The following is a 27557-nucleotide window of genomic DNA, read 5'->3' on the forward strand; positions in this document are numbered from 1 at the left end:
TCCTGCTCCAAGGGGGAAGAGAGGGAAGAGAAAGAGTCAGGGGAATGTCTCAGTCTGAGAGAACCGGTGGGCAGGAGAGAGACTCTGGACGACAGGAAACACTGGGTTAAAAATACTCCCTCGGTTACTAGAAATAGAATTGGCTTTGGATAACTTCATCATCAGCCGCCAACTCTAGTGCGCCTTTTTGTCGTGCGCTTCCTGGGTACGCAAACTTTGAGTGGATAACACTCCGTAATGGGATCAACCAAAACAACAACACCAGAAGGGAAGTTACAAGTCTTTTAAGCACCGCGAAGATTTTTTTTTTTCTTCCCCCACAGTCTGACTTCTAAAAGGGGAACTGAAAGGACAGGATTATCCCATCTGTGGATAATCACTTCTTCAGCATCAGCCGGAGTCACAGCAAAACTTCTCTTTCACCGCGCAACTTTGGATGTTTCAGTTACTGAGAGTTCGGTGATGCATCCAAGATGAATGACCCTCTAATGAAGCACAGATCCAGAGGAGAACTTTCAAAAAAAGTCATGTGCCCATCAAGGTTGTCATTTTTTATCCTCACAGTCATTTTTTCTGCTTGGAGCCCAGCAACGTCACTGACAGGTAAGCTTTAATGTTCCCCGAATATCAGCAGGTTTGCATCCAGTCTGAGTCTCCATTAGTCACCTTCAAAAAAAAAAAAAACCCATCGGAACGTGCAATTAGTCTAGTCAGCTCCAAACTCATTAAAACAATTTGCTGTGGGGTGGAGAGAGCAACCACAACCCCAGCAGAACATCTGGACAGCATGAAGGGATTCATGACACATTAAAAACAAGGCGATCAGAAAAACAAACAGGAGCCCTTTTTTTTTTACTGTCTCAGCCATCATGGGATTTGTCATGTTTTAGTGAAAAGGGATTTGCTCAAACCTGAGGTGTCAGTGACTTCAGGTTTAGTTTAGTCAGTGACTTCAGGTTTAGTTTAGCCAGAGACGTCAGGTAAAGTTAAGGTAAAGTGACTTCAGGTTTAGTTTAGTCACTCATTTCTGGTTTAGTTTAGTAATTGACCTCAGGTCAGTTTTAGGGCAAGTGACTTGAGGTAAAGTTTAGGTAAAGTGATGTCGGGTTTATTTTAGTCAATGACTTCAGGTTTAGTTTAGTCAGTGACTTCAGCACTACCCATTCCTGGTACTCGTTCCTACCAGGTATCCAGACAAGAATTCCTACGAGTCACTGCATATCTGGAATACTCTGGAATGTTAAGATAAGTATTCCAGGCAAGGAAAGACCAGAGGCTTAAAAAGGTCCTGCTAGAACAATCATAATATTCACAAAACTTGCTTTGCAGCTTATAGCAAGCAAAAAAAAAAAGTTTTCCTCTCTTTAAGGTTGCGGATGAAACTGCTAACTTTTTAAGGAAACTCTGCTAACTACTATTATAAAGATCTTTTTCTCCTGTAATAATCAGCTTTGCTGCTGGTGGTGTGGAAACCATCAGCCTCTTCACCCGGTGGATGAAAACATGGAGTCCCTGTTGGGGCCTCCACCTGTCAGCTCATGTGTTTTCACCATTAATGTCACTTGGTCTCTCACTAGCTGTATCCCTGCCTTCAACACATACACGACCAGGAGGGACAGAGTTTACGAGACACTGCTGTGAATTATAAGCCCGGATTGACTGTCTTAGATAGATATTTTCCTGATGTCTCATTAGCTGCTTTGATATAGGAATTGCTGTGACCAGGGAAAGAAGAATGAGGAGGGGTCTAGGGAGGCAAATGCTTTTGTTTGTGAGTCAGAACCGGTCTGACTCTGACTCAGAAGCAGGGGAATGATGGATGGGGTAAAGGGGCAAAAGTAGAGGAGAAAGAGTTTGGAGGGGGTGGCAAAACATGTTGCAATGAATCAAAAGAATCAGGAGGAATGTGAAAAGGAGGCTAAACAGAAAAAAGACAAAAAACAGCTATGGCTGGAGGGGCCGCATTACACAGTGTTAAAAAGTCACAAAGATAAAGGAGGGAGTGAGAGGAGGATAAATGCTCGGACTGTGCGGAATATTTTTGGTATGTGCATGTCCACTGAACTTTAACATTTGAGCAGTTTTTACAAGAGAGAGAGAAGGAGCTAGAAAGGGGTGGGATGAAATAGTGAAAAAAAGCGTGGGACCTCGATAGAATTCAGGGGACAAAAGGGAGGAGATGGAGTAGTCAAGCACAAATAAATCAGTGGAGACAGGCCACACACACACACACACATAAGCACACACGTACACAGTTCAACCATCTCTGTCCTCTGAATCCTCGTAAAAGCTTTACAAGCTTATTATTACATCAATACAGCATGATACAGGGAATGAAAGTAGGGCAGCTTTTGTTCAATATTACACTGAAAAAAACAAAGTCAAGGCAATGGAGATGCTTGAAAGTGGTCAGTCAAGCTTAAATATAAAGGGAGGAATGGCTTTTAATGCAGAACAGCAGACAGCGATTGAGAGGTGGTGAGGCGGGGGCCCAGCAGGCGTATTCATTTATTGCACATTCCCAGAGCGACGTTTTTGAGTCATGGGTTGTGTGTAGATTTCATGCACATGTTCTACTCATGAGTAGAATGATGCAGCCAGACAGGGCAGTTTACATGACATACCTTTTTTTCCAGGAGTGGACTTTTGTGTGTTTATGCGTGCACTGGAGTCCCGAAGGGTCACAGTGAAAGGGTCAGAGGTTATGGGTCAGTCATGAAACAGACGAGGTGGGCGGTTTGACAAGCTTGAGAAAAACTTTACAGACATCCTTCAGTGAAATACGAGGGATTTATTTTTGGTTTGAAATTCCAGGAGAGCCCAGGCCTCATTTGCCGGTCCTCTTTATTTCATTTTGAATTTACCTTTCATAAAAGTTATCATTACTGAATTCCTCTCCATGTCTGTGTTTGGATGTCACCGTGTAGACGTCTGGTCAGAGGACCTGCTGGTTTATAAAAGGTGTTTGAAAGAGAACCTGAATATTTTTAGTGTTTGTCTTGAGCTCTCAGTGCTGTGAAACTGTCAGAGGAGCAGGAGCAGCCGTCCTCGAACAAGGAGCCTTTGTTCCAGTATCATCTCTGTCCTCTCAGGTCACCCGCTCTATCAGCAAAGGGACACAAGATAACTGGATTCATTCAAAAAACACCGTGGTGCTGCACAAACTCTGGAGTCATTGCTGTTATCCCATTGCAGCGTTTGCCAAATCACTGCTGTTCAGCATGAATAAACATTTTTAAAGCTTAAGCACACAACTTAAATCAGGTTTGCATCAGCGGCTAGGTCATCAATTAATCCAAAAAAATCTGTTGCACCAGGGATATTGCTGCTTTTGTGTGTTTTTTATGGAATCCCTTTGGCTTTCGCAATCATTGAGATGTTTTACTCTTGTTTGACATGATTTAACAGCAAAGCAAAACAATTTCATGAATTTTAATCCATTCAAAACAATTTGGTCATTTGTAATACCATCGAAACACTCCTTTTTGTTTTCTCTTTTCGTTTTCTTGTGGAAATAAAAAAATACAACACCTAGAATAATTTTGAAAAAAACACCAGTTATGCTTCTGGTTACAATCTGAAAACATGTTTTAATTGTGTACCGTATTCGTATTTAAGATTTATTCAAACACCAACAGAGACAATAACCTCTTCTCTGTTTTCTAATCAAAGATTTGGAGTTTGAGCGCAGCCCCACGACTGTCATCTCCTCGCTTGGCAAACCTGTTACCATGCACTGCACCCTGAAGGGGACAGGGGGTGAGGAGGAGGACCCCCCTGATGTGCTTTGGTTAAGAGACGGTGCACCACTTCTGTATGCGGACACTAACCAGTTCCAGGTCCACACGGGCAGCAACAGCTGGACCATCATCAGCACGCTTAGGTAGGCAGCCAATGTCTGTGTTGCTCCTGTGTCTAAGCTTTTGTCATGTCATTGTTGTGAGGCAGCCACACCTTGCCTCTATGCTTTCAGTCAGGCACCTCCTGCGATTGTAATGATTTCCTGTTCCGCCAGCGTATCCTTTCACGTAGCATAACCAGTACTGCTGGATTACGCTGGCAGGTTGAGTTCCATCTACTCTGGAGTACTTTGTTATATAACACAAGCAAAATCCCATGAATCTCTTCTGCTGTAGGTTAATACCTTTAATGCCGGCATGATTGAATAAAAAGTATTCAGGGCATCAGATTGGTTTCACTTTGCTGGATCTTTACTAATAATTTTCATTATTTTTGTACACATAACAGCATTGAGAAGGTCCAACTTCCTGACATGGGGTCTTATAGATGTGCCGTTCTATCAGAAAGCCACGAGACGTTATCTAAGGAGGGAGACATCCAGTTGGAGGGTGAATTTCTCTTCAGCTCCTTAAAACGCACAACAGCACCTATAAAATAAATCTATGTACATTGAATTCTACATCTTTGTTTGGATTGTTAAAAAAGTTCAGATTCTAGTTTGATGATTTTTTCCTCAGGCCTTCCTCATTTCTCTGTGGAGCCCCAGCACACATCCATAGTGGCCAACGTATCACTGAGCCTGAGCTGTGTGGCCCACGGACCCCCAGAGCCGGTCAGGGTCATTTGGCTGCAGGATGGTGCGCCCCTGAACTCCCTGAGCGACCCGGTGGCCCTGTCACCCTCCACACTCAACCTCACAGGTATCATCCACCACGTTGTGGTGTCTCAGTCTCACACAACAGACCGATACCCCCTAGAAATGTAACACTATGAACATTTAATGACCAAATGATGTCAGTATCATAGCTGTGTTGTCAAAATAGTGCCAAAAATTGATATAAATACAAAAGGGAGCTGTTTTTGAGTCTATCATGTTACTCCTGGAGAAACTTGATAGACTCCTTGAATGGATGACGTAGCAGATAATTATGCACAAAGGGCGAACAGAGTCTGCAGACATACAGCAGCAGGACAGCACCTAGTGTTTTTACACTTTTCTGCTATTATTATTATTATTGTACAATTATTATTATTATTATTATTATTATTGTTGTTGTTGTTGTTGTTGTTGTTGTACAATTATTACTATATTATTATAATAATATAATAATAATAATAATAATAATAATGATTGAGCCCTGACCGGCTCTGTTATTGTTATTGTTATTGTTATTGTTATTGTTATTGTTATTGTTATTATTATTATTATTATTATTATTATTATTATTATTATTATTATTATTATTATTATTAACTTTATTATAAACTGCAGTTGCACGTTAGATATTCCGTCATCCTCATGCAATGAGGAAAAGGTTAACCTGCATGTACAGACTTGCACATATACAGTATATAGTGGTGGGTGGTAGTCATGAAGATGATCCAGCATTGCTCATTTCTGCAACAGTTTTCTTCTTCAGTGTTCTGCAGATAGATGACCATCTTAAATCACAATTCTCTCAGCACTCTAATAAAAGTCCGAATATAACCATGCTTCAAACTAAGCTCCCTTAAAATGTTGAAAAATCCCTCAAGGTTGTTAAATTGCTAGAAATGAGTTTCAGTTTCAGAATCCTTGATTTTGCCTGTATCCAATTATACTGGTTTTAATGTACTGCTTCAAAAGCTACACAGCAACTAACTTCTACAGTTTCAAAGGCTCCCAAATCTCTCCTTACTGGCCTTAACAAATCCCCCAAATAACCACCCTCCCCAGAGAGAGCGGGCTGATTGGCATAGAGCCAGTGGATCCATTGAGGACATGCTTCGTGGTTGTGTAGATGGACAGGCCAAGCAGCAGACACATGGGGCACTCTTGGGGGAAGGAAAATAGATTGGGGCAAGCACATAGAAGAAAACAAGAAAGGAGGAGAGAAAGTGATCTGTTTCTGCTCAGATGAAAACCACAGCTGCCTACCTGATAGCCAGCCAGTCCACTGAAAGACAGAGCAGGATGAGTCAGACGGAAACAACAGGCAGCAGCGATTGGTTTAAGGTTTGACTCATTGGCACAGACTTGCTAGAGCTGACCAGGATCCTTTTGACGGTAACCTACACTCAGATCTCAGGAATGGGCAGCTGCTCTGGCGGACCGAAAGTCCGAACTACAGACTAAAACAAATAATGCTTCAACAGGCCCATATAGAGAAATGGCATGAAGTACATTCCAACCGTGAAGGAATAATGGGCAGCACATGTCCCTCTATCTGTAGTGTTCTGTTTGTGCCAAAGACACCAGTTTTTGGACAGAAATATAAAGAACAAGGTAATAAAACTACAGCCTGCACATTTAATCAATCAGTATTTTATTGCTCACTATTATGTATGTTATGTCACAGCAAAGAACTCAGTGATTGCACTGTTTTCGTATCAGAACTATCCTCATGCAGTCTTTAACAGCTGACATCAACATTATTGCTCAATACTCGGCAATTGATTCTCCAGAGAGAGATTGATTACGACATGTTCAGCTGACCAGGGAGGATGTGTTGCAGTGTTGTGAAGGGGAAGGGGGGAATGGCGCAATATTGTGGTGGCCTAAAGAGCAGTTCATTCACCCATACAGCCCGTGGTCATCCTCACCCCTCTCCACCCTCCTTCTCTTCTCTCACAATCCCTCATTTCACTCCGTGAAGATTGTACCCTCTGATTTTTTTTTTTTCCGGGAGCAACACAAAGGAGGCATGGTGCCATCGGCGCAGAGCGACACACTGTGTGTTTCTGTGAGTCTCAGTTTGCGGCTCATTGACAATGTTAGGGTGTTAGATAACTGTGCTAAATGTTGGACGTCAGCTTTTCGATGTGTGAGCCTGTGTTGTGGAATGATTCAAGTGTGTGAGTATGCTGTGAGTCACTGTGAGAGGGCTCATTCTCTGTTGCATGTCAGTGCCATAGTGGTTTACCCCCTTTTCAGTGTTCTGAGGATGGCAGCTCAGCGTTTTTTCACCTGGACCGACGCTCATTGTCTGTTCTCAACACAGACATTAATGAATTGAAGTCTGTGTTTCCACAACAACAAACACGCTAAACCCCAAACTAAGCATCATACTATTGGCAGAGGGACGGCCTCACCTTATGGAAACGATTACTCCGACACTATTCTCACTTCAGTTTGAACTTTGACACTGCACCTCACATCAGCATTAAGTGCAATTCAGCAGAATGAGCAGCGATCTTCAGACTCAAAACATTCCACATTTTCCCATTAACACACACATGTTGTTTCATTTTTCCATCTAGGTTTGAACAGGACAAGCACCTTTTCCTGTGAGGCCCATAACCGCAAAGGCGTGGCCACCTCTGGGTCTGGTTCCATCACTGGTGGGCACCTCTTCATTGGATATACCTGTTCTGTTTCACATTGTCACTGAGTTACTTCCTTGATCTTGCTTATGCGTTTATGTGTCTTCCTTTTCTCAGTTCTTCCATCCCAACCTCGGAATCTACAAGCTGTAGAGATTGCTCAAGATAGTCTTCGTTTGTCATGGCATCCTGGTTTTGGAGGCGACTACCCGATAATCCATTGCTCTGTTCAGGTGAGACAGCGTGAGATAAATGTGAGAGAGGACTAAAGGAGTAGCTGAGAACACTAGTCTGAAAAAATCACTGCAACTGTTTGACCTACATGTTAAATAAATACATCACTCTTTGTCCTCCGTGGATCACTGACAATCAGGGACTTACCTTTTGCAAGCCTAAAAAAAAATGGAACTGGCCTTTCCTCTCTGAACTCATCCTACCACTCCTGCCTTTTACATATACTAGTGGATCAGGTTTCAGTCTGGGAAAGTGGCCTCCTGGATTAATCTTATGAAGCAGCACACCCCCCCCTCCCTCTCTTTCTCTATCTTTCTCTCAGCCTTGCTCTACCACTATCCAGCTTTGTGGCGTTACAGCTCGTAGCTGAGTGAAGGAAAGGGAGCAGCGCAGCACCACCCAGAAACGTCTGGTTCTAATAAAGCTGCCCCTCATACCTCTTTCTGTTCTTGCACCCCTCCCCTCCCTTCAACCCTACCTCACCCTCACAAGGGAACAAGACGAGGGGCCAGCTTCAGCAAAATGGGGCAAAAATCTGAATTTAACAGTCTCATTGTGTGGTGGAGAGAAACAAGAAAAAGGCGACAGTGTAAAAAGCAGAATGATACTAGTGTTCTGCACAAAGAAAGAAGGAAAGAAAGAAGCAAGAAAGAAAGAAAGAAAGCAAAAAGAAAGAAAGCAGTGACAGCAGGTATTTGTGGCAGTGAGACATACAGAGGGAATGCAGGCTATAGTGTGACTCAGGGCTGAGCTGTAGGATTTGATTAAAGACATTTGTTTACAGGCTGGAGGGTGAGTCATTGAGTCTCTGTGTCCCTCTGTCTGTCTCTCTGTCTGTCTCTCTCTCTCTCTCTCTCTCTCATACACACACACACACACACACACACACACACACACACACATTCATACTCTACTCATTTATACAACTTCATATTAGTTGGGCTCAAATCATGCCATGAGGAAATCTCACCGCACCGCCTCTGAATACTCACGTTGTTTTTTAAGTTATGGTGAAAGCAGTTCTCAGCGGCACCTGTTGGACACACACACACGCACACACACACACACACACACACACACACACACACACACACACACACACGCTCATTATTTATAAATTTTGAGCTCCAACAATTAAGCCCACCCTTTTATGTGCACCTCGCAGCCTTGCAGGAGCTCCTTCATAATGAGGAGTACAGCCGAGAACAATGGTGGAGACCTTCGGCTTTAATGTGGTTATAAGATCGCTGCAATGAGGAATTCTTTCTGAGTTGTGTTCTACTTTAAATGCGTTTAGCACAAAGACTTTGCAGAGTCAGCAGGATTTCTGCCTGGGATTTTTATATGACGAGTTCTGCTTTCATTGCATCTTACTGGGTCTTGGTTACCTTCAAAACATCAATTAAACTGATTTAACACCATTAACACTGATCCCCAACCACAGACTGCATTCTGTCCACCTAACTGTTCCTCCCCGATGGCTTTTATTATCAATTCCTGCTTAAACAATATTAATGGAAAATAAAAGACAGTGTTTTTGGTTGGAGTGATGGGATTTTCAAGGTAACTGCTGAGAAACTCAAAAGAAATTCACGATGAACCTTCTCAAATTTTTTTTTTCATATAAGCTAATCATTTAAGCATCTGTTTAACATGTATATCAATTTTTAAGGTGAATAAGAATCTCAACAAAAATTCCCTCATGGCAGTGGTATTGATAGGGTTGAGACCACAAGTACAACAATAACTAAATATTTCTTCATGTCATTGTGCTTTGTGGTTGAATTTCAGTTTGTCTATTGTTCTAAAGCAAAAAAAAAAAAGGCTTCTTTTACTGTCGCTATAAACTTTGACTTTAAATCTGTTTGCACTGAAAGCTGCCATAAAGCAATGAAAACAGATAAACTACCCTGTCTGTCCAAGTTGAGATTCTAACACATCTAAATATTCCAGGCCAAACAATTGGGGGACGTGTCCGAAGCAGACCCTGAAAAGCTGATCCACAATCAGAATGTGAACATCCCACCAGCCACACACCTCATAGAGGGCCTGGAGCCCCACGGCCTCTATGCTATCAGGGTGGCCTGTCACAGCAGCCAGGGGCCATCTGACTGGTCACCCTGGGTGGAGCTACGCACCAAAGAAGGAGGTGAGCCTTTCAAGTGAGGAAAAGTTTGTTTTCACCTCTGTTAAGGTTAAGGCTGTGTTATCTGGGCGATTGTTGAGGTCAAAGTCCAAGTCTCCTCCTGCCGCTGCTGTGAATGTTAACCCACTTCACAGGTTCCAGAGACATGAAGGAGGTGCTTGTTTTGATCTATGCCAAGAGTATTTTTACAGCTTTTTAACAGATTTGTATTCACATTTTGAGACTAGACCTAAATGAGTCTTAAGTCAGGTTTAATTCCAAGTGTTTAGCAGCAAGTGTTCTGGTTGGAGTGCCATAGTTTCAGCTGCCTAAATACTGTTGTTTATGATGCTAATAGCATTATATCATTGGCTTTTTAAAGTTAAAGTTTCATTGGTGTTTTTATAGAATTAAGACTATTGCTTAATGCAGATACACAATAGCGTTGTTGTTTTCCTCTTGGAGTCAGTAATTCTTCTCCGTCTATCCATCTTGACTCATTTGGTGTGAGTTTCTGAGCTTGGAGAAAATGGTTTCTCTTGAATTTTCGAAACTAGAGAACACTTAGAACACAAATACATTTAAAATCAACAGTAATTTGTCTTTTCAGCAATCATGACACGGTCAAAACATAGACATTGATGTGGGAGGTTTCATGTAGGAACTGTGATGCACAGAGCAATACATCTGCTCATGGATGAGACGCAGTGTAAATATAGCAATGAGTGGTGTCCTCTTCCTAAGGTGAGTTTTATTGTTAAATAGCCCAGTTATCCCAGTTTGCTAACCTCTCATGTAGTAGTCGTATTTAAAGGAAAATAAGATCTGGCTAACTTAACTGTCATGCCTTGAATTCAAGCTATGAAGTTTACCCTAAAGGGGCCCATGTGGGACAGAATTCCCATGCTTGATGACTGTTTGACAGCCTAATGAAAGAAGATTAAAAGCCTGCCCTTAACCAACAATTATTGTTTCTCAATGTTTTTACACCAAGACAAAATTTTCCCAGCTCTTTTGAGGGTCATTGAATTCACCACTGGTTATTTTTTGAGAATTCCTTGCCAGATTCATTGTAACTAGAATAAAACATTGTACAAATACAAAAAGTCAGAAAAGCAAGTCCCATAACAATGCCCGTTCAGCCATAATATTCCTGTGCCCTTCAGCTCAGTCAGTGTTTATAGAGAACATGGGACAGTAGTTGCCTGAAGTCTCTAAACTCAGCTGTAAATGTAAACTTCTGAGGTAAAAGTAGGTGGAGACAGAGCGAGGGAAGGAGTTGGGACGTTAAATTCTCCTGAAAGGCTTCAGTTAGGATCACCAGCCTCCGTCCAAACTGTAATGCTGGCTGCTGTGTGTTTCTTTTTAAACTGAGGTGGGATTTTCCATGCCAGCTCATGCTTTCTAAACCCCTGTGGAAATAGTGTACACTAAGAGGAGAGATATGCCACTGGAAGAATGACGGGGCTTTCCATAATGGAAGCTGTATATAATCTGAAAATACTTCAACACTGTTTCTCATAAATTAAAAAAAAGAAGTAGCATTCATTGGAGTGGTGCTGGAAAGACTGAGAATGGAGAAGGACAAGAAGTAGGTTTTTAAGTTTCAGTTCTTTATTATCACAGCGTGCTTCAAGTTACTGTTTTGTTTCAGTGGAAGACCTTCTGTTTTATCTACTTTTTGAGAGCACAGTTTCATTTCCAGCTCATTCTGCAATTTTTCTAACAAAGTCATATGACGAATTAAAAGCAGAAAATCACCCTCAGCTGTTGATTAAATGTAGTCCAGGATGCACTGGGGGGTCAAGGGGAGTCAGAAAATAAAGTGGAGAGGTAGATTTCTCATTGCATGGTCATATTTTCCACATTTCAGTGGAGCATTATTGGGATGTTCTTAGAATTCTTCCTCTTGAATCTGTCTCTCTGGAATAGTTTTTGTTGCCACATTATCTCCTAGATTCTCTCTACATGCGTCATCCTAGTACAAACATTGCTATTCACTGCTTCTGTTCTTCAGTTCTTAATTCTTTTTGTTTTTCCCCCCCCTTTATAATTGACTTTTCTTCTTCCACCGCTTTTTGGGGTTTTTTGCTCATATCTATTCTCCCTGTCTCTCACTTTCACACTACCAAGGAATTCATGTCCTTCATCACAACATTAAGCCGAACAAGTTTTTCTCTTCTGAATGTTGTCTTTCAACTTCATTCCTTCATCTCTCATTTAACCCCCCCCCCCCCATTTGACCTCAGATGACCTATGATTTCTCTCAGCGGTGCACAGAGTTACACACTGTGGGAAAAACAAAATATGAGATGTTAATGATGGGACGAGGCTACGAATGGAGAGCAAGGAAACGAGGAAAGGGGGCACTTTGAGAAAACACTCATTTTGCTGCTTTCTCAAAGCCCACTATTTCCCCAGAGGATGAGTGAACAGAAAGGGGAAGGAGGGAGAGGAGCTCATGTCCTCCTCCTTAATCCCACAGCTGCAATGAGATTGTGTTTTACACAGCCGTTCTGTAATTTTATTGTCCTTTAACCCTAAAAAATTTTTTTTTTAAAATGAAGGACCTGCTGCTGGTGGCCACGCTTAACAAATATTATTGTGTCCTTAAAACACTCATTACATAACAGATTGGTCTGAATGGTAAGGGGTGGATTCTGCACTGTGGCTACAGCACTTCTGTCTGTACGCCTAAGGTGACGCCAGAATTAATCCAGAGTTAAAGGACACCTAAGCTCACTTTCCTGATGGAAGTGAGTCATGATGACACATATACACACACACACACACACACACACACACACACACACACACACACACACACACACACACACACACACACACACACACACACGTGTGATGAATGCTACTAGTAAAAACTGGACGCAGTGATGTACTCATTTTACTGGCTAACAACAACTTTTTTTGATGACGCCAACATTTGTATTCCGACTGAATGGGCGATCATGCTTCCTGTGTTGTGCTGAGGTTGTTTTTATTTATGATGACAAGGGACAGATCCCGGGGTAGTGATGTCGATTCTCAGCTTAACGGTGACCCTTTTCCATCCACATGTTGACCTACAGTTTAGCCAGACTGAGAGGAAAAGATCACGTGTAGGAAAAGAGCGATGAAGGACCGGTCCCGCCTCAGGACAATAAATGCTTCCAAGCATGCTTATCGACACGGCTTCTTTAACAGCAGCCTGGAGGGATGTGAAACAGTAGCCTGCCATGGTTACAGATGTTGACCTCTCCTGTTGTGAGATCATTTGGAACTAAACAGTTTGTTTCTCCGCCTATTGCCAAGCGTGGGATTCTTTGTAAGACAAATTAACAAGAGTGGACTTCATTTCTCTGTAGTTTCAGCGTTTCAGAAAATGGCACCAGCAACACATCCTTTGTGGAAGTTCCCAAGTTTAGTTCAAGTGAAACAGTTCCTTTTTTCCCTCCTCTTCAAGTTTTTTTTGTTGAAAAATTCACATCTCTGTTCTCTGGTTCTTGTAGCTCTATGACGAGACAGAGGGAGGCATTACCTCAGAGAAAGGGGACGAGGGAGAAGAAAACTTGGAACGGGGAAGATGAAATCATGTTGGATGGAAAGCAGGGAGAGATGTTGAGAAAGGGAGTGGGCTGGCAACGGTAGAGTTTGAGAAAAGGCAGAGAGAGAACAGATGACGAATCAGAGGTGGAGACCAACTGCTTGAATGAATTTGGAGCTTGTTTTTGTTACCACTAGCAGGCAAAGAAGGGACGGCATGTGGAAACAATCAGCCACCAAAGGCTTCCTGAGAGCATTCTGCATAGGCTGGGCCCGTGTTTCACAAACTCACTCACTCTGTCTATGTGTGTGTGTGTGTGTGTGTGTGTGTGTATGTGTGTGTCTGTGTGGCTTTGTTAGCCTACAGAGGGCGAAACACAAAGAAAAAGAGAGTCTTAACTCAAACAGCATCAAAGGAAATAAGCAGCGTCGTCTCTCCTTCACCGTGCGCAGCATCAGTCATACAAACACAGAAATTCCTCACACTATTTCCAGCATGCTATTCAGCCAGACTTTCTCTCCACTGGATTTTTCTGCTGCCAGCAGCCATTTTTTTTATTCTCACTGCATCACAGAGCCTAAAAAGAAAATACCAGACAAAGACTTTAGCAGTAGCGGGGATGGACAGAAGAGAAGGAGGGAAAGCATGACAGCGGGAAACACAGGCCTCACCATGTGTTCATCAGAGTTCACCCCCCCATGCTGCGACAGCGAGCCCGGCCTTAACTTAGTAAACTCTAATCTGCCAGGGGGACTACCTGTTTCATCTTCGTCTTCATCTTTCTCCAGCTGTTCTTGTTGTTCCCACTAGGCTGCCCAAACCTTACACTCCTAGCTTCCTCCTGGCTTACTGTCCCATGATCTATGGTCAAAGCGCTGCCACACCTACTGTAAAGTTGCACGCTTACCTAACCTATACAACAAATGTACACACAAAAATCAGTGCAACTGTGAGAGCGGAGATACTTCATGTTTTGTTTCCTTTGCAGTGCCAGAAAACCCACCGGTCAATGTGACTGCAGTGCTGAACGGGACAGAGGTGCTGATGACATGGCAGGAACCTCCGGGGAAGTTGAACGGAGATCTTCGGGGCTACTTGGTTCAGTACAGCACCCCCACCCAGCAGGTCAGCCCGGGTCACATAGTATACATCATGATGGTTCTGAATGAAAGGCAATAAAAATGATTCAGTCTAGCTTAATCTATCTTCTCTTGTTTTGCATTTTGACAGCTTGTGTTGGATACCGGATTGGACACCGAACTGTCAATCAATCTGTCCACCCCCCTGTCCAATGTGTCTTACCGAGTGTGCGCTTACACAGGGGCTGGGGAAGGACCCTGGACCCCCACGCAGACCCTGACCCTCACTGCTCCTGGTATGTTACTAGAAGTCTCACAGCTGTTAATCAGTCAGGAGAAATAAAACTGCGTCTGCTTTAAGCCAGGAGTTGTTTCTGATTGTTGAAGAGACATTTAATAAAAGCTGCATTGTCTTATATTTTACATTATATTCTCATGTTTTATATTTTTATCCCATATTATCAGCAGCATTTGATAATGAAATTAAGATAAAAAGAGTTTTTAATCATAAAATAATGTTTTTGATTTGAGCTCTTCTTTTTATCCACAGAAATGGAGGAATTTAGAGGTGAGTAAATTACTTTTATGCATGTAATCTGGTAAACATGCACTCCTGTGACCTTTCAGAGTGACACAAAATAACACAGTGACAGTGGAAGTGAGCTCACTGTGTTTTTGCACCCACAAGACTTCCCTTTCTTATTATCTGTCACTGGCTTCTTGCATGCGTCTCAGAGTTCCTTCCTGTGCATCTCAGAAAAAAGGGAAGGAAAAGATAAAAAGAGAAGAGAGGACCTCACAGAGATGAGAAAGGGGAAGAGGGGTGTGGGGTGAATGGGGGAGACGCATCATAAATATTTATAATGGGCAGGAACAGTGCGAGATCTCTGTTTGCTTAGTCTAAAGAAGCCAGACAGACAATTCAAACAACAAGAATGGCTGATAAAAAAGAAGCAAGAAAAGCCGGGGGAGGATGAGGGTGAACGGGAGGCAGGGTTAAGAACAGTGAGTGAAGGCTGTGAGAGAATAGCAGTTAGTCGTGAGTGAAGCTGAGAGTACATCTCAATTTGCATCATGGGGAAAAAAAACGTAAAGGGCACATTTTTAGCTAAGCTCAGCGAAAGTATTGTGCAGGCCTGCTGTTGTTTGTCACCTGAGGGCCTCCATAACGTCTCCCTTCTCCTTAAATCACGACTAATCCCTGTGTCTCTGTCTATACCCTCCCCCCCAGGTGTGTCCACGCTGCCAGCCTTTTCCTGGCACTGGTGGTATGTGGTGATGGCCATCGCCGGAGCCGTGTCCATAGCCGTGCTCATGGCTGTTTACGTGGCCAAGCTGCGGCGCAAGGAGACACGCTTTGGGTACGTAGGCTGACTGCGCTCCTCATGGGTGGAAAGGGAGGGACTCGGTGTCTGTGCCAAGACAAAAAGCTGCAGTTGTTTCCAGTATGTGGTTCACTTGCCTTTCTCTGAAAGCATGTGGACGGGGTTAATAATGTCTGGCATCGGCACATTTTCTCCTGTGTTTACGCATCCGCTGGAGTGACCGGTGGTTTTCTGTCTGTCTCATGTTACCTCACAGAGAGGCATTTGAACCCATGATGGAGAGCGGGGAGCTGGTGGTCAGGTACCGCGCTCGCCGCACCTACAGCCGCAGGACGACAGAAGCAACACGTAAGTTCCCCTTCCTGCCCCCGCACGTTCCTCAGTAAGATGACACGAAAGTATTTGCTCCTGAACGTCCCTCCAGCAGCAAGTGTACCTGTCCTTACATGCCCAAACCTGACCCTGTCCCCGGGGGTTTATAGAGGGAATCAGACGCATAATAGCAGCTCCTCTCATATTTTTAATAATTATCACGTTATGATCAGGATACAATGAAGGGTTATAAAATATCCCTGGAATGCTTAGACGGTTTACACATGTCACGGTGTTTTGACTCATCTGACAGGAAGTGGAAAACCTCCGGGGAGTGAAGGAGGTTCTAAATTCTTTCTCAGGTGAAGCATCAACCTCATATTAGTGAGACACAAAGCAGTGATTTCCAGGATTCAGCTGTCTCCGTGCATCCTCAGGATTGTAGCAGGAGAAGTGTATCTGTAAACATCATATAGTCAAATTTCACACAGTTGTGTCACGCTCTGACACTGTCCCTGCTGTACACACAATACTTGTGGAGACACAAGTCTCAGCTTGCAACAGCCACAAAGGAAACAGGAAAAACTGTAGAAAAAAAGCACACAAAAAAAAAACACATTCAGTGTGTAGAATGAGCCCAGCCAGGAGACGGAGATGGAGAGATTATGTGTTCTCTGGAGTGGAGGATGACCCACTGGGAATGAAAGACAGGCGTAGACCGGAGGATTTCGATGTGATTTATGTTGCTGATGTTTACCAGTAAATTTGACTAATTCTCAGGACATTGTTGAACCCCTAGGCTCTGCTGATCACATCCATTAGCTAATAGTTGGCCATGTGTTGGAACATGCCTGTGGCCTGAGCACATTGTAGTACAGCGTGTGACAGATTGATAGTGTAGCAGCAGCTGGAGGAGGATCTCTGCGTGTGTTATTTCCTTGTTGTATCCTGGAGCAGATGTGAAAACAGAGCTAACCTCTGTAGCACTGCGTCCGCTCAGCCCCGTAAAACTCAGTGTCAGGCAGCTGGATGGAGGCAGTGAGGAACATTTAAAGTTGCCCCGGACCTCAACCTGACCCCACAACCTGGTCCCTGGCAGGATCACGGGGTCATGTGTCCAGCTCCATAGAAACGGTCTGAACCCTTGGAGTCTGGAATTTAGAATTAACCTCTTTATGAAGAGTTAGCATTCTGACTTTGGAAATGTTGGAGATTTATTTAAGTTTTGTGGAATTTTAAGATTTTAAAACGTTGATTCGTTTGTGTTTTTGAAAATGAAATGAAATCTAAAGGAAGTGTTTATTGACTCCCTCTTTTTGTTGTATTGTGCTTTTACAACTTGCCTGTTGTCCTCCCTCCTCCGTGTTGTTCATTAAAGCAGTTTTGAGCGCTGAGCAGCATTAAAATTCCTCATCATTTTCCTCTCCAGTGAACACCTTGGGCATCAGCGATGAGCTGAAGCAGAAACTGCAGGATGTGATGGTGGACAGACATAAACTAACACTGGGAAAGACTCTGGGAGAAGGTAACATGGTTCTGTTGTGTGATTCTGGAATAGACTAGTCACCAAATTAATATAGTGACTGCCTGAAAAACAGAGAGGTGAAAAGGGCATTTTATATCAGTGTTGGTAGGACATAGTCCAGGCTTATCAGTGAGCATACCAATAATTGCTTTCTTCTTATCTCATGCTAATTCCCTCTAACACATTTTTATTTTGACCCTGGTTATAATGTAAGAGTTTACAGTATAATAACATGTTACTCCTATGCTCTGTCAGGATGATAACCCCTCCTCTGTTGTGTTTTGATTCCAGGAGAGTTTGGATCTGTGATGGAAGGACTGCTGACTCAAGAGGAGTCAGTCCTCAAAGTGGCTGTGAAGACCATGAAAAGTTAGTAATGCTCACAAGTCACCACAATGAATGCCTTTATCTCAGGACACACAGGCCATTTCATAAACAGCCCCCCCTTCAGGTCAGAACCAAACAAGTTGTTAGGGTGTAAGTCTCGGTTTTTGATCAGAGGACAGACAAAGACAGCCTGTTGGAAATATTGGCAGAAAACATGACCCCACTTCAACTTTTTCACCAAAGTAAAGATAAATATTTCGTAAAAACCGTAGATTTGAGGGACATGATGAAAGAGTAATCTGTAAGAGACATAAACACACTCTAACATGAGATTCCTGCCAAAGTGCTGCAGGGAATTTATAATGAGCTTTGCTGTACACACAAACAAATAAATAAACATATTTATTCATAAAGTAACTAAATTTAACCTTCAAAACTGCTAAGAATGTAATTAGAATAATCCTTACCCTGATGGCTATCCAGCCAGACCAGACAAAAGCAAATAACCTCACCTCTGTGCTGTTTCCTCTCCAGTCGCCATCTGTACCCGCACAGAGATGGAGGATTTCCTGCGTGAAGCTGCCTGCATGAAAGAGTTTGACCACCCCAACGTCATGAGGCTTCTAGGTGAGTCAGGACCCCCACTCTTCTGCAGGTTAAGGGTCAGCAAATTCAAATGAGGAATGTTTTCATGAATGTACTGTTGTTGGGTTTCTTTGGCCCAGTGTTGACACGGGGAGGAGTGGAGGGACATTTATTTTAGATTTTCAAAAAGACAAAATCAAGGCTGATGAAAATGTGTTAAGTTGCATATTACGCAGACACAGATGCTCTCGATAATGTAACGCTTTGGTGTTTGTGCAGGTGTGTGTCTGCAGACTGTGGAGAGTGAGGGTTACCCCTCCCCTGTCGTCATCCTGCCCTATATGAAGCATGGAGACCTCCACAGCTATCTGCTCTACTCCAGGCTAGGAGACTGTCCAGTGGTAGGTTTGATCACACAAATAAAAACACACAGTCAGAAACACACACACACACACACACAAGCAGTCATGAACATGTGGGTCCCACAGAGTTAACAGAAAGCCTGTCAGCCAATAGATATCCAAGGGTCAGCAGAGACATGAGGAGTTTGTTGGAGATGCCTTTTTGGATGCGTATTCGCTCTGAGGTCATCTCTTGTCTATTTTGCTATTGAATGAGATGTGTTTATGGATGTAGAGCTGCTATACACACTTAGTCCCCAAAGAACGGTTGAAACACACACTTCTAATCAAAACAAGATTCCTACAGAATGTTGAAACTCGGCAAACACTCAAAAACTCAGCGTTGAAACCCCCCCCCCCCTGTTCTTCCCACAGCAGGAGAATGAACGTTAGTGTGACAAGCAGCAGCGCCGTTCAGCCTGTTCACAGGTCCTGGATCAGTCGAGCTCTAGCGTCCTCTGCTGTGTGTAACTCAAACGTCAGCTCTGTTCAGATGTGAACTAATCCTTTTTGTCCCTCAGTACCTGCCATCCCAGATGCTGGTGAAGTTTATGACTGATATTGCCAGAGGTATGGAGTACCTCAGCAGCAAGAACTTCATCCACAGAGATCTCGCTGCTCGCAATTGCATGTAAGAACAATATCTGCTTGGTAGTAGAATAAAAGTTGAAATACAGTTGAGCATAACGGACACTAATACTGAAGCGCCGTTATATTTGACGTCTTTGAATGTAGTTTTAAAATTATATTGCCTAAATACTACAAATGTAATTCAAGCTTTTTCTCTCTGCCTCAGGCTGAATGAGAACATGAATGTATGTGTGGCCGACTTCGGCCTCTCCAAGAAGATTTACAATGGAGACTACTACAGACAGGGGAGGATCTCCAAGATGCCCGTCAAATGGATCGCCATCGAAAGCCTGGCTGATCGCGTCTACACTACCAAGAGTGACGTGGTAAGTTCACAGGACTTTGTTTCAGAAAGACACATTAATACTGTAATAATAATAATAATGAAATACATTATTCGTCCCCCGTAGGGGAAATTAGTTTTCCACTCTAGTTAATTTTGAAAAACAATATGAGCCAACATGAAGAAATTAAATTGCGAAAAAACATTTAATTTTATTTTCTTGTTTTGAATAAGACATAATAGAATCACTAGAAAACATTAAAGTCCTTTTCAGCTCTTTATTTCAAGGTTATTGATTTAGGTTAAAATTAAATACTGTCATCTGCATTTTGAGAATCAAAGAAATCACTCATTCATGTTCTTGGAGATGAGACGACTGTAATTGTCTTCAGAAATCTGTCCAAAATTTTGGGTCACAGGTTTTATTGACTACAGGCGAGAGGCAGGGTACACCCCAGATGAGACACCAGCTCATCACAGGGCCAAATGAACGACAGACAACCATTAAAGCAATTTTTAAAATTGAGATACTTTTTCTTATCCCAAGTGGGAAATTCATTTTAGTCCTTGTGGACTGGGATACTCCTGCCCAGACTGTAGGTCCCACCAAGATTAGAACTCAGATCGCTGGATTCAAAGTCCAAAGTGCTAACTATTACATACATTCATATCATCACATCAAAGTTATAGCGCTACATTTTAGCTATATTTTGAGAATTGCTGCAAATATTTTGATTTTTCTTTGTGTGTTTGTGTCATAGTGAAGTTTAGGGTCGGACTAAACGATGTTTCGTGGAGGTCTGAAGCAATGAGCTATATATTTAAGTTTTCAGCAGACTATACATTATAAGTTATTATCAACATCTGTGACATCTGTTGGCAGCAGCTGATAATATCACTTCATGAATGTGTGAGGGTCCCAGGTCGTACATGTGAAAGTTTTCAGTGTAAGCTTTTAAACGGATGTCCAGATGGCCCCCACAAACATGGCTGTGTAATTTCCAAAGCTAATCATTGATTCCCATGGAAAGAGAGCGTAAAGCCAGAAGAGATTCTAAACTCTCCCTTCAATCCCCTCTCTCCCTCTCTCTCCTTCTCAGTGGTCGTTTGGTGTCACCATGTGGGAAATTGCCACGCGGGGTCAGACCCCATACCCCGGGGTGGAAAACAGTGAGATTTATGATTACCTGAGGCAGGGGAACCGTCTGAAACAGCCCCCAGACTGTCTGGACTGTATGTGAGTGTCGGCCAGCTCCTGAGGAAGTACCGCAGAAATCATTTTACTGTATTCTGTTTAGGGGCACTGATTCTAACAAGCAGTCACGTCTGCAGACTTAAATCAAACACAGAAGCTTTGAATTGTTTCCAACGTTCTTAAGGAGACACCAACTGATCCTTCTTCCCCAGCTTGAGACACATCATTCAAATTTTGTGTTTTCTTATTGTTATTATTTAAACCTGAATTGTTCAAACACATTAATTAAAGAATTAACTTCATTTAATGTTCATGTTAACACTTAGTAGTTTTCTTCAACTTACAGAGAAAGGAATGTACAATTTAATATTTGATATCTTATTTATTTTATATAATTTATTAATTATATAATGCTTTCCAAGATAATAATAATGTAATAAGACAATCTATTAAGCACAAGTAAATATTCATTCATAATCAAAATACAGAAAAAAATAGTATTCACTGTAATTGGTGCCTTGTCTGGAAAATATTCCTCATTTTGAAGTTCTTCAGTGATTGTCCTTTACGTTGAAATGCTGTGTCCTTTACCTGGAGGTAAAAATATTTCTTCGTCCTGTCCAGATACGCCCTGATGTTCTCCTGCTGGCTGCTCAGCCCAAAGGATCGGCCATCATTCGAGTCTCTGCGTTGCGAACTGGAAAAGGCTCTTGACGATCTCCCGGACCCCCAGGACCCAGATGAGATCTTGTACGTCAACATGGATGAGTCTCCCATGGAGCTCGGGGCTGTTGGGGGCCGTGACCCCATCGTGGGGTCGACGCCTCTGTGCCTGAAGGGCCTGGACTCTGTGACCACTGTCGAAGTCCACCACCCCAACCGCTACGTCCTGTGTCCCCAACATGAGACCATCCGAGCCCTCTCCGATTCGCTGGAGAGCCTGGACATGCCGGTGTCGTCCTCCACCGCCACGCTGCCTCTACAGCCATCCTGCCACTCCACTCCAAACCTCACCCCAGCTCCCACACCCACTGTCGAACTGCTGGAGGACAGGGAAGGGTCCAGGAGAATGGCCTGGCAGTGACGTCCATAATGTGCTATCCCTTTGCCCCAGTCCAAGAACAAAATCCAGCCTCTTGCTACTGACTATAAGAAGCCTCATGTGCCCCAACACACCTGTTTTGCACAGAACACACACACACAGCCAAAGGCATTCCAAGGAACTAAAGCATTAATTCCTCTGTAAGAACCCCCACTTCTAAAATGAGCACATTTCACACTGAGTGTAAATGTTAACGTGATTAATGCAGCAGTAGGATTGCTGATACCTTCCACTGACTGTGGATGAATGCGTTTAGAGCTCTTGTTTTCATCTACATGCACTGCAGGACAATCAAATGATCCCAGTTGCTCAAACAATGAGAAAAGACCAGCTACATGACTGCCTTTATGCGATTAAGCTAAAATGATTCAAATGTCTCTGTGAAACCAGCTAAGACACTGCCAAATTATAACCAAACAAACTCAGGAGCTTGGACTTCACAGAAAGCGCTGACAGTGGCGGAGACTGATGGACGAACCACAACTCTCAATCTCTGCTCCTGTGGAATCTGACGTGAAAACAGCAGGAAGATTGATGGGAATGAAAGAAAGAAGTGGCGAGGTTTTATTCACCTAAAGCATCATCTGGAAGATAACTGTCTGTTTTAAGATAATAATTAAACATATGTATTGGTAGAGGGACAATAAGTGGTCTCCCTAGAGCCTTTTAATTTATTTAGCTTTAGTTTAGACGTCACATCTTGAAGGACAATAAAGATTTTAGAAGATTTCACTCAATAGTAACTGAGACTGAGACTGAGGTATGAACTTTATAAGTTATAGTAACCAGAGAATTAAAAGAAGTCGCCAAAATTTGCAACAAAAATTAAATTCCGCAAAGGTTTGAGAGACTTTCTTGGGACTCTTCTTCATATTGATGAAGACCTATAGTTGGCGTGACTCTAACAACCTCTGAATCGTCTCAGGGGTTGCACTGAGCACTGGAAACCATCAGTAGAACACACAAAACAAATCTTCCCTCACTTACAGGTGAGCCACATCCTGATCCAGCTGATCTACACATCTTTGTCATAACTCAGGAAGCAGAGAGTTTTCTCAGTGTGGGTGGAGGCAGTCCACTGCTGGAGTCAAGGGGGCACAGATGGACTGAGGGTACACACACGATGGAGTCGTCTGCAAACAGCGGGCTGAGATCCTCATCTTTGCTTCCGTCTCAAGCACAGTATTGTTACAGTTTGTCACTTTTTTATGCTGATTTTTGTGTTTTTACAACTTTGCACTAATGTTTTATATCAATATTTTTTTGTAATTTTTTAAATATCTTTTACGATGTCTTTGTGTTGTGTTCATGGTAACTTCCTTTGCATTCTAAGTCATGTCACAGAAAACATGTGAATTCAATGGGGGGGAATGCTGAACACGTCACTGAGAGGATCCGGTTGTCTGACGACATCTTGCCACTCGCTCCTTTCCTGGTACATTTGAGTTCTTTCAAGGTTTTGCATTACAAATAATAATGATTCTGTTACTGAAGAGGAGCAAACCTCCCCTGCTGCAATGTCACATCATGCAGGCACTTATTTTTATATTTGTATACTGTAAATATAATTTTTGTTTTTGCTTTAGTTGAGTGTTGTTGTTTTTTATTGCAACGGACAAAATTCCAACACACATTGCGGGGAACAGATTTATTTGAATGAGGTGCTCCTCTGTTTGATCAAAGGTTGTCTATGTAACAGTATACAGTGATAGTTTACACCTGCAGCATTCCTGAAATGAATTTATGTGTACATGTCCTGCAAGGCCTTTGGTACGTCGTATTCAGTGATACTCTTACAGTGTGAACCACAGAGAAAGGAGCTGAGACCGAGGCACTGATCTGTTTTTATCACTATGTCATCAGTTTGAATGCAGATAGACCTACTAATTGGAAACATGTTGGTCTTAAAAAAGTATTTCTGGATTTTAAAAAAAAACCTCACTCTTGGAATCACGTCTAGATTCATGTCAGTTTTGGATGCTAAAACTCCATAACTTTACCATCAGTGCCTTCTGAGAGCCAGTGTTTGCTTAGATCTACATACAATAAGTGTGTGTGGATGATGATCCTCGTCATGTGTTGAATTGAGATAAGACTGTACTATAATTTTGTTTATATTTTCAATGTCATGATTTGTAAACATTTTTGTAAACGGTACCTATCTACGATATTTTGTTTAAGAATAAATTTGTTCTTTACGAAAAAAGCCCACTTCATGTGCACTTTATTTTGAAGTCCATACAGTGAAACAACAGGGTGTGTTGGTGACTTGTTTATTGTTCTTGTAGTTCCTATATATCTGTGGTCTCAGAAGTGGATATAGGAGATCTGTACGTCGCCCTCTATCTCCAGCATGTCTATCTCATTGAAGGAATGGAAGCGATGGAAGAAGTCAAACAAGTGTTGTCCATTCACAAACACTTTAAATCTCTGGTTCCCGCAGCGAATTGACATCTGACAAAGACAGAAACATAAATTCACAGCTGACCCACAGTGAGTAAAACAACAACAACACAGCAAAAACTCATTATGTAGAGAAATAAACCCTGTACAACAGATTATACACACATCAAAGTACTGCCCCTCCATGAAGGGGTTCATGCTGATCTCTCTGTCCTCTTGGCCCCAGTCTCCTCCAAGCATGCTGTTTCTCACCACAATACCCTCCCTCACTCGGGGGTTAATGTGGAAAGCAATGTCCCGAGATCTGCTCACTATGAAGTTAATGCATATTCTGAAGCACAGAGAGACAAGGAGTATGTGATATGTGTCTGCTCGGACTGAGATACACACTATAGTAATGTAAAAGAACACGGAAAACACACACACCTTTCAGCTCCATAGGGCACCATGCCTCTGATGATAATGGTCCTTTTCGGGAACATTCCTCCTGGGATCATATTGGAGTAAGGCACGGCCTATAAGAATGAATTTGAATTACTTAATTTGTAATCCCACATAGATATCAAACTTGAGAGACAGAATATTGTCAGATAATTCAAGGTAAAAGAACAAAGCTGATGGTAGTGGGTTTTTTAAAATATATTTTTATATCTTCACGGTTGTTTCTCAGGTTGGAGCCCCATGTTTCTTTTGTGGTTTCAGGAGTGATTAACATTTAATTTTCTTTCATTTATTTGGTTTAAATATCTTGATAGGTTCATGTGTTCATTTGAAATAATTCACCGAAGTACTGATACATGTTCCAACATTTTGTGACGGATATGTGATATCCTTTCTTGCCACAGGAGGGCAGCACACTCCAGATTGTAAATTTACTCAAAGCAATCGTATTTCTGCATCGCAGACCTGACGGACAGTTTATAGATAGGTTATAGAATTATAGGTGTTGATTACATACTACTGGAGATGTCTTTTATTTTATTCAAAAAAACGAAAAAAAATGTTAAAAAAGTAATTTTGTTTTCTGTTTTTTTTTAATTTATTCATTTTATTTCATTTATTTATTATTTATTTATTTATGCTAATTTGCTAGGAGGCTAGCTCTAGTGCTAACCCTAATCCCAACCCCAGCATTGCTGCTCCTTGTTGAAACCACAAGAAGATGGATATTATATTCACGCTAAACTCTAGAAATAAATTTATTAGGTTTACAGGGGGGTCGGAAACGAGGAACTGGAAACTCTATTAAAGCGACGGTAAATGCTTGTCAAAACTAGCATTGCTAAATTTGTTTTGAATCACACATGCCTGTTTGTTTACCATAAATATCATGTGGTATAATGCTATGATATTTTGACAAGTGATGAAATAAAAATTACAGTCAATACCAGGGGTGGGCAATTACTTTTTACACGGGGGGCCACATGTGAAACCTGAATTGTATCAAAGGGCCACACCGACGATAACTTGACCTTAATTCTGCTGAACTTTCTTCCATTGTAAAATACACCAAATCAAATATTTTGAGTATCTGGTACTGCTAATCGGTAGAATAAATCACACTAAATATTTATATAAGCTATGTGAAATTATGGCATTTAATATAGAGGTATGTTATTTATGATTGGCCCCACGTCGGCCAGACAGGGACATACAAATGGCCAGATGTGGCCCTCGGGCCACAGTTTGCCCAGGTCAGTACTGCCTGGTGGCAGTACTCTAGTGGTAACTAGAGGGCAGTATTACATATATTACATATTATTATTACATAACCCATATTTCCACTAATAAATTTCATTATACAATCCTAAAACTAGAAATGAAATACACGCAGTAACTTGCCTGTTGATTCATCTACTGTACATAAAGTGCTTTACTGATTTGAACAAATGGAACAAATTTTACTTACAGGGTTGTAGACTGGCTGCCCACCCATGCTCTATGGTCAGATGAAGATACATAACAATCAAATCGGATGATAAAATGATTCCATATGAACAGAGAACATGTCAGTTGTATTGTGTAATATTCTCACAGGCAGGTTTGATCCTGGGAATCCTCCCTAATGGGCAAACAGACAAATTGGAACAGATTTGAATTGCTCATTCATTTAATGCTGCTGTTAAAAGTTATTATTATAAGACTCTTTCTTACCCCCATTCCACCGCCCATGTTGCCTGGATATCCACCCTGTGAAGACACGCACATTTTAAAACAGTGGATTTAATATTTTATTGTTCTCTGATTTAATGTTAAATGACAAAACTGTTTTCTTTTTTGTAAGTTACACTGAATTTGAGCACTGATGAGAAAGCAGAAAATATTTTTATTTACCCCCATGCCACCTCCTGGATATCCTCCCTGTTGAAAAGTTGTGAAGGTATTAAAATCTGTTTAATTGTGTTTTTGATTAAACTTTGACACTTAAATAAATGACCAACATCTTGTCATAAAAAATACTTACTCCCATCCCTCCACCCATGCCTCCTCCCATGCCTCCTCCCATTCCTCCTCCCATGCCTCCTCCCATGCCTCCTCCCATTCCTCCTCCCATGCCTCCTTCCATACCATCCGGGTATCCTCCCTATAGATGAGATATACAAAATAAATGTTATAAAAAGGATTTGTTAATGTTCACAAATTACTAAGTGAAAGGAAATTATATCAAAGATAAATAAACCTAACAAAAATGTCATACCCCCATGCCGCCTCCTGGGTATCCTCCCTGTCGGAAAGCAAGGAATAAGTTCAATTCTGTACAATTCCGCATTTAATGTTACTTTGTTAATACTGTATTATTTGTGTATACTTACTCCCATTCCTCCTCCCATCCCTCCTCCCATACTGCCTCCCATTCCACCCTAGAAAAATACAGGTGTAAATAGAAGAAGCCCTTTCATGGACAGGCTGCTCACTTCCAATTCATTCTAATGTATAAAATTCTCTTCAATCTGGAGGGGACTTGAGAAACATGATGACTACAAAAGGACACTTGTCCTCAATCATTCAGAGAATACAGATGCTTACATCTTTTTCTTGTGAAAAAAAATTTTTTTGTATAAAAATATTTTATAAACCAGAGTTTTCCATTTGCACCAGAAGCATAGGTCTTTTTTAATTTATCTTTTTATTTTGCTCATTTCTCTTCAGGAGCTGTAATCTACTGTCTGTACCATTATAATGTGTACAGATAGAGAGCACAGAGACCTCAGTGATTACACCTT

At 41.9% G+C, this 27557-nt stretch overlaps 2 protein-coding genes across 3 annotated transcripts in view; one reads left to right on the top strand and one right to left on the bottom strand.

Moving 5' to 3' along the window:
• Positions 1–21917, top strand: LOC137596692 (tyrosine-protein kinase receptor UFO). The gene is made up of 20 exons (XM_068317399.1): positions 1–603; positions 3673–3883; positions 4249–4349; positions 4479–4661; positions 7201–7281; positions 7381–7496; positions 9451–9646; positions 14155–14291; positions 14397–14541; positions 14796–14813; positions 15477–15606; positions 15827–15918; positions 17312–17407; positions 17699–17776; positions 18269–18361; positions 18599–18720; positions 19242–19351; positions 19517–19676; positions 20734–20870; positions 21453–21917. The coding sequence occupies exons 1-20, from the start codon at positions 474–476 to the stop codon at positions 21910–21912; spliced, it is 2796 nt and encodes a 931-aa protein (XP_068173500.1). The 5' UTR covers positions 1–473; the 3' UTR covers positions 21913–21917.
• The window catches only part of LOC137596693 (galectin-4-like), a 7681-nt gene continuing 2041 nt past the window's right edge, over positions 21918–27557 (bottom strand). The window contains exons 5-14 of one of the 2 annotated variants that reach the window (XM_068317401.1): positions 27147–27194; positions 27032–27058; positions 26798–26917; positions 26668–26694; positions 26488–26523; positions 26369–26395; positions 26243–26272; positions 24760–24848; positions 24499–24664; positions 24131–24384 (exon numbers count right to left, since the gene is read on the bottom strand). In XM_068317401.1, coding sequence (XP_068173502.1) covers positions 24238–24384; positions 24499–24664; positions 24760–24848; positions 26243–26272; positions 26369–26395; positions 26488–26523; positions 26668–26694; positions 26798–26917; positions 27032–27058; positions 27147–27194 — 717 coding nt within the window. In that variant the 3' untranslated portion in view covers positions 24131–24237. Of the gene's footprint in view, positions 24665–24759; positions 24849–26242; positions 26273–26368; positions 26396–26487; positions 26524–26667; positions 26695–26797; positions 26918–27031; positions 27059–27146; positions 27195–27557 lie in introns of both variants that reach the window. The other variant, XM_068317400.1, reaches the window with a different exon arrangement.

This window comes from Antennarius striatus, chromosome 6, assembly GCF_040054535.1.
Source record: "Antennarius striatus isolate MH-2024 chromosome 6, ASM4005453v1, whole genome shotgun sequence".
Lineage (NCBI taxonomy): Eukaryota > Metazoa > Chordata > Actinopteri > Lophiiformes > Antennariidae > Antennarius > Antennarius striatus.

What these genes read in the sequence shown, in the direction of transcription:
- LOC137596692 (XM_068317399.1), top strand. Translation starts at nt 474, where the DNA reads ATGAATGACCCTCTAATGAAGCACAGATCCAGAGGAGAACTTTCAAAA. An exon ending in CCCAGCAACGTCACTGACAG is followed by an intron (nt 604 to 3,672) that starts GTAAGCTTTAAT and finishes TTCTAATCAAAG; the next exon opens with ATTTGGAGTTTGAGCGCAGC. An exon ending in GGCTGTGAAGACCATGAAAA is followed by an intron (nt 17,777 to 18,268) that starts GTTAGTAATGCT and finishes TTTCCTCTCCAG; the next exon opens with TCGCCATCTGTACCCGCACA.